Here is a 16,188-nt window from a genome sequence, read left to right as displayed (position 1 = left end):
TAATTCCTTTTTAAATTGTTTTGTTATATGATAATCATATAATAACTTATGAAAAATTCAATCATGAATTGGAGAATCAATTTTCCTTTTTAATTATTTTATTAAAACTCTTTTAGCATTGTCTATAAGTCAAACGAAACCCCCTTTAACTTCTTATTTTCTAATTTTTGTTTCTGCATATGCTCTAGAAATTTGGTTTAAATTGAGAATGTAAATTGAATTCGTTTGGAGATATTTTGAGTTGATTAAAATTATCTATACTGAATTTGTAATAAAATTTTTACGCAGTAGACAAAGTTCGACTTTGCATTGAAATGTATATTCTCTTGTTAAGAGAGTCTACTCTCTTGCTGGATGATCCCTAGTGCATTAGATGTTTACTCTTTAATTTCCCTTTTGCACCTATATGCTCCTAGTTGTTTATTCTTCAGTGACACTAGAAGAGTCTTCAATAGTTTACTAAATTAGCATAAGTTTTTTAAAATGAAGAAAATTAGAGAATTACGTAAAAATCTATTTATATGTAATCGTTCCTGTAATATGCTTGGCACATGCTGGAGGAAGGTGGAAGGGGATTCGCAACCCATCGTGTCCATTATGAGGTTTGATTATCTTTAGTCTATTCTATTACCATTCATTAGTACATTCAACACTGACTCAAAACATAAGATTGATGTTATAACAATTAGCAGCGGCTCTTTTTATCATTACACGGGGTTTTATCGGACACTAATTGCCTAATTTCTTGTAGTGAATGTAGTAAATGGGGTGCAAAATCCCCAATGCACCTCTGTTTTAAAATTCCAGGCTTCTGATAATTGGGCATATTTTAGTGAAGGATAATAATGCTCAATGAAAATACATAAATTTATTTCCTAGACAAAAAAGGCGTTATTAATACTGATATGTTCTTGCCTTTTCAGAGTGTAGCCCAATAATATGAAATTACGGCCGGGGTCGCTGTAGACCAAGTTATTATTCACCAGCACTGTTGCTAACGTTAGGTTTAGAAATCTTTCTGGAGAACCACTACCTCATTGCCAAATTGCTTATTAATAAATTATTGGGATCAAAGTGTTGAATTGGGTGAGCAGTGATGCGAGTGGAAAAACCATTATCTTTCTTTTTGTGGACTTCATTACAATATTCTTATTCCTCCCAAGTTGATGTTTATTAATGTAGTATACATTATTTAAGTTGTATTATTATAATATCTAAAATAGTTGTTAGTAATTCTACAATTATTATACTGAAATCTCAAGTTCCAACTCCCTCTCTCATCGTGAAGTTTTCAGATAGGTTGTAACAGTAGTCATTTTATGCTTAAATAGTGTGTGGGTATGTAACCAATCTCTGAGCTATTTTTAAAAGCAAAATGATAGAGTCTAGAACAAACAATCATGATAATCAGAGCTCACAATTGGAACTAGGAAAGAATGTACACCATAATTAAAATGAATGACCTCTACATAACAATTGAAGTCCAATGGAAACTTCAATTAGTAACTAAATCCTAATTGAAGTCCAAGGGCAAAATGAACTAGAAAAAGTGTCATGATACCACTACCCAAGATACCATGAACATTCCTTAGTCCGGGATTTCCCTGCATATCATTTTGAAGTAACCCAGAGTAAGGACAACCAAATTGAAAGATGTATCTAATTCCGTTCATGAACTAATTTGGTTTAGTTGCTTCTTTACAGTGCTCAAAGCAAGACAGCTCTCTAATTAAATTTGTAAACTCATTTGATATTCATAAACAAACTTCAGCGTTTACTACTAGCAAGTAATCGATTATCATAAAAGGAAAAAAAATAAGCATTAGTTACCTCAAAGAGTGAGGGCAATACAGTTTGTATTGTCAATAAAGCTAGGCCAATTACGCCTGTAACAGCATGAGGACTGCGTGCAAACAACGCAGCATAAAAAGAGCAACATGATTCTTTTTCGTTTTAATTGCAGTTGAAAATGAATAATTCGAATAAAAAAACAAGTAGAAGATTGAAAAATGACCTCTCAAAAATGGGTTTATCCGAAGTGAGTAGAGCAGTTATTCCCCCAGTAGCTCCAAGAGCAAAGAAGAAAAACATACCAGCTAAAAGCTTAGGGTGTAAATCCTTAGCCTTAGCCTTTTCCTCCTGCAAAATACTCAAATCATAAAAACTCCACAGTAGTAAGCAATGAAACGGGAAAAGATTTGATCAACATACCACATTTTCAGAATAACGAATCCGAAATCCCAGATATGTGCCATAGCCACCCATGGCAAAGAGCACGACTGCCTGAAAGTCAAAACAGCAAAATCCATTAACAAACTAACTTTTTACATAAGCATTCTCGAAAAGAAAAATAAAATAGACTAGAATCAGTTTCTATAATTTCCACTAATTAAAGAGAAATTAATTTAAATTTTTTGTTCTAATTTTATTCAAATGGAAAAACTACATGAAGTTATTGTTAGTTAGTTACCATGTTGGCAGGGTGGCCCCAATGAACGAGCCAATCTGGAAGATTCAACGATTTGACAAGGTCAACGAAAGGACCGAAAACGGAACCCACGGCTTCAGCTGTTGATAGATAACAGAAATTGGTGTGATAGATTGTTACGCATAACATAAAAAGTAGGGAAGTGTTTACCTCCGGGTAAAAGAGCGGCGGCGCATAACAATGGGAACGGAGAGAAAGAGTGTAGAGTGATTGGGGTGTTGTCACTGGATTTCGTCTGTTCCAGTTGCAGGGGCGAGTTTTGCTTTGATGCGAGACACTTGGCGAAGGAGTGGCGGGACTGGAACAGAGCCGAGGAGGGAGAAGAGAGAGAGAAAGCAACTGCCATGGCCATTTTTGGGAAGTGGAGAATAATGAAAAGAAACAATGTGGTGTTGCAGTGTGTGAATGAGGGGAAGGTGAAACACTAGCAGATATGATGTAGAGATGAATCTGGGAGTGGAAAGGTGTAGAAACAGACACGCTTACTATGTGCTGTGTGATGGGATGCAAGCTACTTTTCTTTGCATTCCATTCTTCCAGTTAATACATAGAAAAATATTTTTTTAAAAATAAATTTAAATAAAGCAATAAAATAATGATACGATCTATTGTCAAAAAATTATTATAAAAAATTGTCAACGTATCAAAATCCTAATACATAATATACTATTTAAAATCTTTACAATATTATTTCATAATCATACAATTATTACAACTAATTATCTCATGTACTTTATATTTTGTTTTTTCACGTGTCAAATTATTCAAATCTGTTTTGCCGTGACTAAAAAATTATTCATTTATTTAACTAATGTCCTTTTTCATATATATATATATATATATATATATATATATATATATATATATATATATATATAGTTAAATATGTTTTTAGTCCCTAAACTATCAAGCGATTTTAGTTTTCGTCCCACTTTCAAAGTTTTGTTAATTTTAGTCTTCTTAGTTTTGAAACTTTTATGTTAGTCCTTAAAATTTGACGGCATTAAATTTTCTTTGATGTGACAAACGACAAGTCCACGTGGATTGTCAACTTCCCTTGTATGTGTGCCACGTTTTTTTTTTAAATGCCACCAACCCAGAAACGCTTACCTTCTCCAAATAGAAACCTTAGTCCTCTGAAAAGCTACCATCAACACCACAAATCCTTCAAGCTTACATCCGATCACCACCATGAGCAACCATTCCCCACCGTCGCGAGCCTCTACAGCCTCCATCATCAGATCGCGCAAACAACCCCCAAGTCGCCGCGAGTTCAAAGCACGAGCATCCTCCTACATGAGCCATCCTTCATCGTCTTTCACCATCAATGCCGCTGTAGCCGCCGCAGAGACTGTAAGACCCAAAAATAAATTAATACTATAAGATAATTTATTTTGCAACTAATATTTAGTTAGTAAGAATTTCTTATTTTGTGATGGTAATTGTGTATTTAAGTGTTTAAGATGTAATTCTATTATATTACTTACTTTGTTAAATTACCATGGTTATTGAATTAAATGGCTTTAGGACTCTGTAAAACTTGATCTTTAGTTATGAATAAATTGTTTGTGTGCTTTCTTGAATAAGTGACTTTCAATCACTTCGAATTTTTATCACTTGATATGTGTTACTGTAAGGGTATGATAATTTCTTTGTGTATTATTATTTGAGTATTTTTATACTTAGAACTTTTACAATTCCATCTTGACTTCTCTGCAAAACTGTTAACATATTTTTTTTCTTTCCAAAGTTTCATAATTTTCTTTATTTTGTTTATTTGTCTTTTATCATTATAATTAATTCTTCATATATTTTTTTTAGTTCTAAAAGCTTGAACTATGATGTACATACATTGGCCACGTGAAGAATTTATTTTCGTGCATACTAAGGGTCATATTGAGTAGTATGAATCTTTTCTCCTTCAACCATGACCAGTCTTTTCCCCCACTTAATCTGATAATTTTTTTATTGTTGTTGCTTTCTCCACTCTTCACGGTTCTGGTCCATTTTCCTTACCTTGGGGTCACCTTTTGTGTAAGCAAAACACAATATCTTCTTAAGTGCACACAATAAGACAAACTTTCATCATGAAATGACTCTGTGGGAAACATTGAACGAAATTTTGACCTTAAGAACCAATATTATCCTTTTCTAGTGACCAACTTGATTCCTAATCTGGAAATGGAGGGACCGTCGGTTTGCTAATAAATCGTAGGATTTCATTAGGAAAAGAAAAAAAAAATAATGACAAAAACTGAAAGAGTGAACGGGAGAGATATCTGAAATTGGAGTGTTGCCGGAGAGGTTGAGGAAACTAAAGAAGAAGGAGACTTAGATCATCTAAGGGCTGAAAATCTTAAGGAACCAACCAACCATTGCTGGAGAAAGAGGTAGGGGAGCTAATTCATTTCTTTACTTATGTTGAAAAGTAGAAGAGTTAATCTTGATCTATATATCGTATGACACCTTGCAATATTTAAACTGAAAGATGAGCTCTGGTTTCTCTGTTCTGGATCCTTGTAGCTGTATAACCATATAATCTGCAAACTTTATGTCTCTGCACGAAATTTTGTTGAAACGAAGAAAAAGAAAAATTGGAGCTAGACTGGCTGAATGTATATATATATATATATATATATATATATATATATATATATGTGTGTGTGTGTGCGCCTTGTAGATTTGGTTCAGATTAGATGGTGAACTTACCAATCTTTCTTTAGGGTAGTAATACGCGTGAGAGTTAAACCTCACTTATCTAGGATATTGGAGTATAAAAAAAGTAATTGTTTCGTTGTATTGCTCCATAGTTGTACCTATTCTGTCAGATAGACCATACCTCATGCATGGGTCTCATTTATTTAATAAAACTTCTCTCACTAACCATACCTTGCAGTGAATCTTTGTTGCTGCCATAAAATAGTTTAACCGTGGCATGTTGTCTAATTATCAATTCTTTAATAAGAAAAGTTGTAGCATGTCATTTCTTTTGCTCTGTCCTAAATCAGAGAGTATGGCTATGATGAAGACACCCGTGGAGTAGATAAACATCCTAAGAATCATTGAAAGTCTAAACCAACATGTCAGATTTTATAAATACTGCTGCTGGATTTTTTATTTAAAGTAGAGCTTTGCATGAGACCATACCTCATGGTTCTTTTTACTTGAAAGGAAACGTTGTAGCCCATTAAAGGTACTAGATTCTGGCCATTTTAGATTAAATATGAATTCTTTAATAAGAATGATGCCATGCCTTACTTAAATGCCAAACTGTTATCTATGTGAAAAGGGCCAACCCTACGTATAAGCACCATAGAACAAAGGATTTAAGCCTTATAGAAAACTTGTTTAATAATGTGTTTTAGAATTATATTTAATCACTTCTCTAATTTGGCCTTGGAAATCAGATTTGAAACCATGGCACCCCTCTCATTTGTATTCTCTTAATTGAAGCAAAAGTTCAATTTTTTTTTACTTGTTATAATTAATCTCCCGTGAGTCATGTACACCTGTCCTGCTGATTTTCATAATTTCACTGCAGATAGTTCAGTGGTCCAAAAATTTTAATTCCAGTGTCTAATGAAAGCTTATTGAGTCTATTTTCTAACGCAAAAAGAAACATATTATTTGGAATTATGTGGAGAGAGTAATAAACAAAACAATCAAGATAGGTTATAGCTGAAAATACAGAAAAACGTTACGAAAATGTTTACTTTAAAAATTTTACTGCAGCTGATCCTTTAATCCAAAAATTACGAGTTAGTATTCATATGAAAGGTTTTTAAGTCTAGAATCCAACAAAACTAGAATCAATTCATTCAGAATTCTATAGAGTGAGTTACGGGTGAAATATTAAGTGAAGGCCAAAATTGACAGCAATTTGTCTTGAATGTGATTTCTGTATTTAATGCAAGATGGCATGTACTTTATTTTCGTGAGATTTAATTAGATAGCCTTTAAGAATTTTATATTCTTATCGTGTATAATCAAAAATATTTTTATGCTTTATCTCGGTAGTTAAAAAGGATAATTTCCTTTTTGCCTATATAAGGCGATAGGTGGATACGAGTTCTGTCATTTTACCCTTTCGAGGGAAATACAGATATCTAGCCCGTAAAATTCTAACTCGTGCTGAGTATTGTGCTTGGTGAATGGATGTTACTCACCAATGTTTTTACTCGTAAGTCCTTGAAGAACCGGGAAGATATGTCTAAAGCGGTGTGTGGAGGACGACTCTTATCCGCGGTCCAATAGCTGCGTGTGAAGGACCAGTGTCCAATAGCTGCGTGTGAAGGACAAGAACCGAGATAGGTCCAATAGCTGCGTGTGAAGGACCAGTGTCCAATAGCTGCGTGTGAAGGACAAGAACCGAGATAGGTCCAATAGCTGCGTGTGAAGGACCAGTGTCCAATAGCTGCGTGTGAAGGACAAGAACCGAGTTAGGTCCAATAGTTGCGTGTGAAGGACCAGCGTCCATTAGCTGCGTGTGAAGGACAAAATCAATAGGTCTGATGACTTCGAGTCGTGTCCGAAGAAATTTCCTTGTTCTGGTTATCTAGCTTTACATTATGATATTAAGTTCTTTCGGCAGAGGTGTTACGATCTTATTAATACGCTATTAATATTATTAGATGTTTATAGTGTGTACGATTATCTGTAAATTATTATCTTATGGTTATGGTTAGCTCACCCTATTTGTGTGGCTACGATGATCGTATAATGCGTATCGTTATACGGGACTAGATGATGTTCCAGGTGAAGCTGAAGAAGTTTAGAACGAGGAGCGTGTTGGGAAATTTACATGGAAATTTTAAAGTGTGAAAATAAATTGTTGTGAAGTATTGTATTTTAAGCAGACTTTTAATTTGTTATGGTTTGTAATTTTAAAACAACTTTTAATATTCGGTTTGTAATCCAATAATTACTCTCTAATACTTTGATGTATTTTTTTGGTAATAATATTAAATGTTGTGCCTTTAAATGTAAACAATTATTTTGAAAAATTTTCTGTGACATTCCGATAAGGGGTGTTACAGAGACCACCCAGAGCTCCTTCTTCGTGTCACGTTCAACCTCCTTCCACAACCAAAGGGGAAAATCACCACCAACATCCAACAACATCATCTTCTTCCCAAATTTCTACCAACACCGCGAGCTCCAGCGCCACTAACAATCATCTTTCCGTCGCGCACAAGCCTTCAACCTACCATCGTCGGCGTCACCCTCCACTCCTACTTCTCCCAGATCTCCCACATGCCCGTTGGTCCAAGCTCGACTTCTGCCAATTCGTCGTCGCCTGGGCCGGTTCTGATTCCCGATCATTCCAATATTCGCGCCGCCAAAGGCGAGAGAATCCCTCTCCCCTAGGAGATTCTCCATTTTTTCCTACCGAGTGATTAGGTAGTTGTATTGACTTTCTTGATGGAATTATGTTGTGCTTCGGATGACTGTGCGTGTGTGTAGCTTGTCTGATCATAATCTTGCAATTTCAATGTTGTGTTTTCTTGTAGTTGCTTTTACTGGAGATTTCAGTTTGTACCTCTGATTATTGTGGTGGTATGTGCTCAAAAGAAGGGTGAAAATGGAGACTTAGGGGAGGGAACAGTGAAGGGAGTGAAGGAGATGGGCAGAAGTTTTGAGAGAAAAAGAGAAGCAACGTGGCACAGGAAGTTGGAGCCAACGTGGGCTCGCCGTTTGTCACATTAAAGAAAACATAACGCCGTCTAATTTTAAGGACTAAACATAAAAATTTCAAAACTAAGAGGACTAAAATAAACAAACCTTTCGAATAGGAATGAAAACCAAAATGTTTGATAGTTTAGGGACTAAAAACATATTTAATCCTATATATATATATATATATATATATATATATATATATATATATATATATGTTCTCTTCTCTTCCTTCCTTGAGTTTGAAAGATGTAAAAGTCCCATGTTTATTCGATTCAGTGGCATATGTGAGTTTGGAAAAAAAATTTAGAATTTAAAAATGTTTTGTAGTAAAATATGTTATTTGAGTAAATCATTTTGTAAGAGAAATTACAATTTTAATAAATCATATTTTCTATCTCTTTTGCATATATGCTTATTTTCTTTTAAACTTTCTTGTGAATTTAGTCACTATAGAATTTCGTAAGTTATAATAAAGTCAAAATATTATAGATTCAACCTCAACTAAAATAATATTAATTTGACCTAATTAAGAGTTTTTCAACTCAATATCACATTTGTCGTCTATTTATTAGAAACAGAGATGTAAAGCAGCGGTACAGATATTAAGGAGTATATGGAAAACAGAGAGAAAGAAGATATGCAGTAGTGTATTACAAAATGAAAGAATATTGTTTTTATACAAGAGAAAACTAACTGTAAAAATGAGTAACAGACATAACTAACTGACTTATAAACTAAGGACTTGAATTATATATCTAATACACCTCCTTAATTCAAGTCACTTAGAGCTAATACACCTATTCCAGATATGAGACATTCAAATTTGTCATGTTTGAGTGCTTTAGTAAATAGGTCAGCCAGTTGTGATTGAGTTTTGTAGTAAATCAACTCAACTTTGCCTTTATTCACCATATCACGTAAAAAATGATATTTCACATCAATGTGTTTGCTTCTTCCGTGGCTCACAGGATTCTTAGCCAAACTTATAGCAGATGTCTTGTCCATCTGTAGCACAAATGGTCTCTCAATTTGCACCTTTAAATCTTTTAGAACTTCATTCAACCACACACCCTGACATACCGCATGACAGCCAGCTACATATTCTGCTTCACAACTTGATAGAGCAACAATGGTTTGCTTCTTAGAACTCCATGATATAGGTGTTGTGTTCATGAAAAAAATATTCCTTGACGTGCTTTTTCTCTCAATTTGATCTCCACCAAAATCTGAGTCAGTGTAACCAACTAGTTCCAACTTATCCTTCTTCACGTCGTATGGAAACAAAATACCATATCTAGTTGTACCTTTAACATACCTTAGAACACGTTTAGCAGAAATCAAATGGCTCTTCTTTGGATTGCTCATAAATCGGCTCAACAAACCAACCCCATACATCAGATCTGGCCTGCTATTACATAGGTACCGCAAAGAACTAATTAGTTGCTTATAAGTTGTCTCATCCATGCTTTCTTTGTTTGCATCAAATTTTAGCTTAGCATTAACCTCAATTGGATTCCTGGTAATGTTACACTCAGTCATCTTAAATTTCTCCAACAAAGCCTTCACATATTTTCTCTTATGCATAACTAAGCCTCTAGCTGTGTGCGTAAATTCCATTCCCAGAAAGTAGCTGAGCCTCCCAAGGTCTGTCATCTCGAATTCTGCTTCCATCCTCTGCTTGAATTCTTCAATACAATGTAGACTGGAACCCGTCACCAGTAGGTCATCGACGTACAAACATACGATCATTATATCATCACCACTCTTCTTCACATACAGGCTATGTTCAGCAACACATCTCTCAAGTCCATAGCTTACAAAAAATTCATCAATCCTTCTGTTCCATGCCCTGGGAGCTTGCTTCAATCCGTAGAGCGCTTTGAATAGCTTATACACTTGATGCTTCTTCTCTTTGATAAATCCTGGAGGCTACTTTACATATACTTCCTCCTCCAACAAGCCATGCAAAAATGCAGACTTAACATCAAGAGCAAACAATGACCACTTCTTAGCACATGCAATAACAACAACTAAATGAATAGTTTCTAACCTTGCAACAGGTGCATAAACTTCCTTGAAATCAACTCCTTGTTGCTGCAGAAATCCTCTTGCCACAAGCCTGCCTAGCCTTGTATTTTGAGATTGTACCATCTGGATTAAGCTTAGTTTTGAAAACCCACTTAACTCTAATGCATTTCTTTTCGGGTGGCAAATCGACCAGCTTCCATGTTTTATTCTTCTCGATCGATCTAAGCTCCTCCATCATAGCTTCCTTCCAGAGTGGTTGTGATAAGGCATCATCAACATTCAAAGGTTCACTCCCGGCCATTAATGCTAGGTGAATTATATCACCTTCTTCATCCACTCCAGCATCAGAATACATTTCATATTCTGTAAAGCGAGAAGGTCTTACCACTTGTCTTCTCGGTCTCGTTGAAAACTCTGCATTATTATCGTCGCTTCCAGTATTGCTAGTAACTATCGAATTATCAACTTCTTCTTCGACTTGCATCGGTATTTGCAATATTGCTCTTAATCTCTTCATGCTGGTTTGATTGCATTCCCAGTCCCAATTTTCATCTTCGAGAATCAATACATCTCTGCTAACGATCACTTTCTTCCTGATAGGATCAAATAATTTGTACGCTCCAGTAGGATGATAACCCACAAACATCATTGCTTCTCCTTTGTCATCCAGTTTCGTTCTCTTCTGCTCTGCAACATGACAAAAAGCCAAAGAATCGAAAATCTTAAAATGCTTAACAGAGGGTACAGTACCTGACCAAACTGCATGCGGGACATTGTCTGTCAACTTCTTTGTAGAACACCTATTCAGTACATACACAGCTGTTGCCACCGCTTCTCCCCACAATTCACGTGATACGCCCTTCTCTTTAAGCAAACATCTGGCCATATTTAGTATTGTTCGATTTCTTCTTTCGGCCAAACCGTTATGTTGTGGTGTATAAGGGGCTATAATCTCGTGTGCTATTCCCTGTGCCTGACAAAATTCATCAAATTCACGCGACGTATACTCACCTCCACCATCTGTCCTGATCAGCTTTATCTGCCTATCAATTTCTTTTTCAACACGATTCTTGAATCGCTTGAAAATTTCTAGAACCTCACTTTTCAGTCTTATGAAGTATATCCATATCATACGACTGTATTCATCTATAAATGTAACGAAGTATCGATTACCAGCTAGTGTTGATATCTCAAGTGGATCGCACACATCTGAATGAATTACTTCAAGACGTTCTTTAGACCTCATCTTCAAGTGCGTTTTGAAAGGTCTTCTCGTTTGCTTTCCAATGATGCAAGATTCACAAGCTCTCTGAGGTATAGATATATCTGGTAACCCAGAAACTATCGCCTTTTTGCTTAACAGTTGCAGATCTCTGAAATTCAGATGTCCAAATCTCAGATTCCATCTCCAATTCTCATCCACTTCCATAGTAGATAAACACTGCAGATTCTCAATTATATCCATATGAACCTTGAAGGTACGATTCCTAGAAATCTTGCTTTCCAGGACTAGCCTTTTGTTTTTATCAAACACTTCCACTTTTCCTTGATTGCCCATCATCACGGTGAAACCTTTATCTACCAGTTGACCCAGACTAAGCAAGTTGCATTTCATCTCTGGTACAAAAAGAACATTTTCTATCGTAGCCTTCAGTCCATTCTTCTGCTTTATGATAATATTTTCGATCCCTTCAACCTTCAATGTACTATCATCGGCAACTCTGACCCTGCTTTTCTTTCTTTCGTTCAGATTAATAAGCCACTCTCTATTGTATGTCATGTGGTTTGAACATCCTGAATCCAGATACCATAATTTGTTTCTTTGGTATGACATAGCAACGCTTTCTGAAGAAGAAGTTGTAACCATAAGGATTAATGGCTCTAAGTCAGACTCGTCTTTTACAAAATGAGCTTGCTTGCTTTGATCTTTCTTCAATTGTCTACCTTTGTTGAAATAACACTCATGGGAGAAATGTCCCATCTTATGGCACGTAAAACACTCTATATTTCTTATGTCTTTCTTCTTGTAGTATTTGTTGTCTCTTCCTATGCTTTCTGCAGAATCACCTCTTTCCTCTTGTTCTTCAATGCCATCATTCTTCCACTTCCTTTGTACAGAATTATCATTCTTCCATCTACTTTGTGCAAAATTATCATTCTTCCATTTACCTGGTACATTGGATTTACCTTTCCAAGTCTTGAATTTCTTCTTCCCATCACCTCTAACATGTTTCACCTTTAATGCCTGATCATCAGCTTTAACAGGATCTCTATCAAGAAGTTGCATCTCGTGAGCTTCCAAAGAACTCTGAAGCTCTTCGATTTTTATTTTTTCAAGATCTTTAGATTCTTCAATAGCAACAACGATGAAATCAAATCTCCGAGGTAATGATCTCATTATTTTCTCCATAATCAACACATCACTAAGCTCTTCCCCACAGCTCTTCATTTGGTTTGTAATCGTTAAAACTTTGTTGAAGTAGTCACTGACCTTATCACCATCTTCCATTTGCAACAATTCGTACTGCCTCCGCAAAGTTTGTAGCCGTACTTTCTTGATTTTCTTTCCGTCGGCATGACAACATACCAAAATATTCCAAGCCTCCCTCGCCGTATTCGCGTTTTGGATCTTCTCGAAGTATGTATCATCTACACACTGATGAATGATCAGCAGAGCCTTATCGTCCTTCTTACTAATCTCCGCCTTCTGATCTTCTGTGCCACAAAACTCAGTTGCAGACTCCAACCCTTCTATCACGCTGCTGACTCCTTGTACCCGAAACAGCACCTGCATTTGCGTGCTCCATCTACTCCAATTCTTTTCGGTTAGAATAGGAAGATTTGTCGTGGAAAAATCTGCCATCAACGCTTACTTCCTGCTTCAAGAGCCTTCTTCTTTAGACTTCTTGGTTAACCGCACTGAACAAACACTCAAACACCTTACGTCTCTTTTCAAGAACCTAGGCTAACTGATACCACTAATGGAAACAGAGATGTAAAGCAGCGGTATAGATATTAAGGAGTATATGGAAAACAGAGAGAAAAAAGATATGCAGTAGTGTATTACAAAATGAAAGAATATTGTTTTTATACAAGAGAAAACTAACTGTAAAAATGAGTAACAGAAATAACTAACTGACTTATAAACTAAGGACTTGAATTATATATCCAATACTATTAACAATGATTTTTTCTATTTGAAGTTCATCATAATACATTATATTATTTCTCAACTAACATTAGTTGAAATTTTCTTAATCAATACTAATAAGAGTTTTTGGCTAATATCATATCAACTACCTTTAATTTCATTTTATATAAATTAATATTATTTTTTTACTAACATTAATTAGATTTTTTTTTCAACCTAGTTTGTCATTATTTCTTTATTGACGTTAAGATTTTTTTTCAACCAATTAGAAAGATTATTTTTCTAAAGATGTTAGCTACACTTTCTTTTTTAATTAACATAAATGGATGAATATAAGTTATTATTTCTTCTTAACACCTTAGACATTTGAGCTTTTAAAAGACGTTTTGTTGCTCGAGAAGAAATAAAGCACTATGTTGGATGAGGTGTAAACCACAATTTGGATTAAGGAGTTACATGAGCTTCAAAAGTATAAAACAAACAACAGTAGATTGAGTTTGAATGTCTCAAAGTCAATGGGTAAGAGAAAGAAGGAGGTCAAAGGGAAGAAGTTAGACCATTATGTAATGATGGGGCATATAAAAGGTTTAAGTGTGAGATTCAAGGAAAATTGTCTAGGAAAAGAGTGAGAAGCTTAAAATTCTCATTTCAAGAAGGATTATGTGAATGTTGTGATAGTGTATAATAATTGACTCTATTAGAGTGTTGGTAACATTTGAGTTAGATACATAAAAATTTTGGTCATGGACTTGAGATGTGCTTATCACATGGATCTTGTGAATGATTTCTTTAAAACCTGAATTGATAGAAGGAGGTATAATTCTTTTAGAAAACAATAAATCTTGTAAGGTATAAGGCATGCAAGTACCTAAGTTGAAAACAATAAAGCTTGTAAGGTGCAAAGCATGGAATAATTAGGTTGAAGATGTTTGACAACCGAGAGATATTATTACAAGATGTAAGGTATGTTCTAAATCTCAAGAGAAATTTTTTGTCTAACTATCTTGTTTGATATTATAGGTTTAACAACCAAAATTGAATAAGGTATGATAAAGATTTTAAAAGGAGAATCTACAAGGGTGAAATGAGCAATTTTTGTATATTAGACAGTTCGATAATGATTGCACATGTGTTTGTGACTAGTCAAAGAATGCAAGATAAGATAAAGTTATGGTATCGAACGTTGAGGACCCATTAGTGAGAGGGGTTTGGTCTAGGTAAGTAAAACCTGTTAGGATGTGCTAGGTTGGAGGAGTTAGAGTTTTGTGTTCATGTGTACTTTGAAAGTCTCAAATTGAAGTTTGAGACTAGTAAGCATGTATTTAGTAGATCGATTTAGTGTGCTCATGCAATCTTTAAGGTCTTACACATGCTCATACACATGGTGAAGGGTTATTTCCTTAATGTCATACATAGATGATTACTCGCGAAAGGTGTGGATCTATATCTTGAAAAGTAAAACTACAACTTTTCAAAGGTTTAGTGAGTGGTACACATAATCAATAATCAATATGGCACAACATTCAAAATACTTAGAACTAAAAATGTCTTGAATTTTATATCATAGTAGTTTAATAAGTTTTACATGGAAGAGTGTAATAGGAAGCATAAGATAGTTGTAGGTATACCACAACAAAATGTATTAGCTAAGAAGTTGAACAAAATCACTTTTTAGAAACAAGGTGTATGTTATTGAGAGTTGGTTTACCCAAGTCTTTTTCAAGAGAAGCTACAAACATTTTCTATCTAATAAACACATGTCCATCATATGCTTTAAATTGTTTTGTAAAACTCACATGGGATGGAAGGAAACAAATTGTGATAATTTAAGGCTGTTTGACCTTGACATTTGAACATGTCAAGATTGATAATTTTTGAGAAATTAGAGACATAGACAAAGAATTATATCTTTATTGAATATGTTGAAAGAGTGAAGGATGTATGTTGGAGTCTAGGAAAGCTAGTTGTTTTATTAGCAAAGTCGTCTTTGACGAGACTCAAATGATTAGATGTGATAAAAAGAAAAACTAAGAGAAGTTATAGATTTTAATTTCTATAAAGATTCTAATTAATTTTTTTTATGCCTCGCTAAATTTGTATTTGAACAACTATTAATTATATATTTCACCTTATTGGATATGTTGTTCTAAATTGTGTTATTAAATGTATCTTTCATCACCATAATGTATATTTTATTCTAAATTGTGCTATGATCATGAAAGGGTGCTACTTATGTGCAAATGAGATTTTTGTGTGTATTTGTATTCCTCCTTGGCACTCGAGTGGTATGAAATTAGAAATCTATATAAATACATCGTTTTCTCTATAATTCATTTCAATTAGGGATGATAAGTACATATGTTTATTCATTACCTAACTTACAACAAAAAAATTCACTCGGTCGTTAATCATCTTGTTACTGATTGGATATTTGTTTAAAAAACACCCATGAATATGAAACTCACAAATATCCATAAATACTACAAATATTTAAAATAAAAATATTTTATAAATTTTTAAAATAAAATCTTAAATAAAATTAAAAATATATACATATATATAATATAATATAAATTAAAATTTAATTTTAATTAAATTTAACCTATCAAAATATAAATTAATTTTAATTTTAATATAATTTAACTAATAAAATATAAAATAATTTTTTTTTTTCAAATAATAGATATCCACACATACAAATCATATCACACCCGACTGTATATAAAATTACATGCTACTCATTATCTATGAGTATTTAATACTCATGAATACTATCCACAACAGATTTTATTCACCGACATTTGCGTAAGGAACTTCAATTCCTCTCTTCTTTCTTGCCAAC

The 16,188-nt window shown here is 34.2% G+C and overlaps 1 protein-coding gene across 2 annotated transcripts; it reads right to left on the bottom strand.

The window, feature by feature from the left end:
* Nucleotides 1-1,381: 1,381 nt before the first annotated feature.
* On the bottom strand, nt 1,382-2,995 carry LOC108325522 (uncharacterized). Of its 2 annotated transcripts, none has more exons than XM_017558603.2 (6): nt 2,639-2,995; nt 2,471-2,568; nt 2,212-2,283; nt 2,015-2,139; nt 1,831-1,903; nt 1,382-1,604 (listed from the first exon to the last, which is right to left on the bottom strand). In XM_017558603.2, the coding sequence occupies exons 1-6, from the start codon at nt 2,838-2,840 to the stop codon at nt 1,500-1,502; spliced, it is 675 nt and encodes a 224-aa protein (XP_017414092.1). In that variant the 5' UTR covers nt 2,841-2,995; the 3' UTR covers nt 1,382-1,499. The 2 variants fall into 2 exon arrangements, with proteins under 2 accessions (XP_017414092.1, XP_017414093.1); XM_017558604.2 differs by having other exon boundaries at nt 1,831-1,886.
* Nucleotides 2,996-16,188: the final 13,193 nt, after the last annotated feature.

Source organism: Vigna angularis, chromosome 3, assembly GCF_016808095.1.
Source record: "Vigna angularis cultivar LongXiaoDou No.4 chromosome 3, ASM1680809v1, whole genome shotgun sequence".
NCBI lineage: Eukaryota > Viridiplantae > Streptophyta > Magnoliopsida > Fabales > Fabaceae > Vigna > Vigna angularis.
Note: the sequence above shows the minus strand (reverse complement) of the source record. Positions and strands in the feature narration are given on the sequence as shown.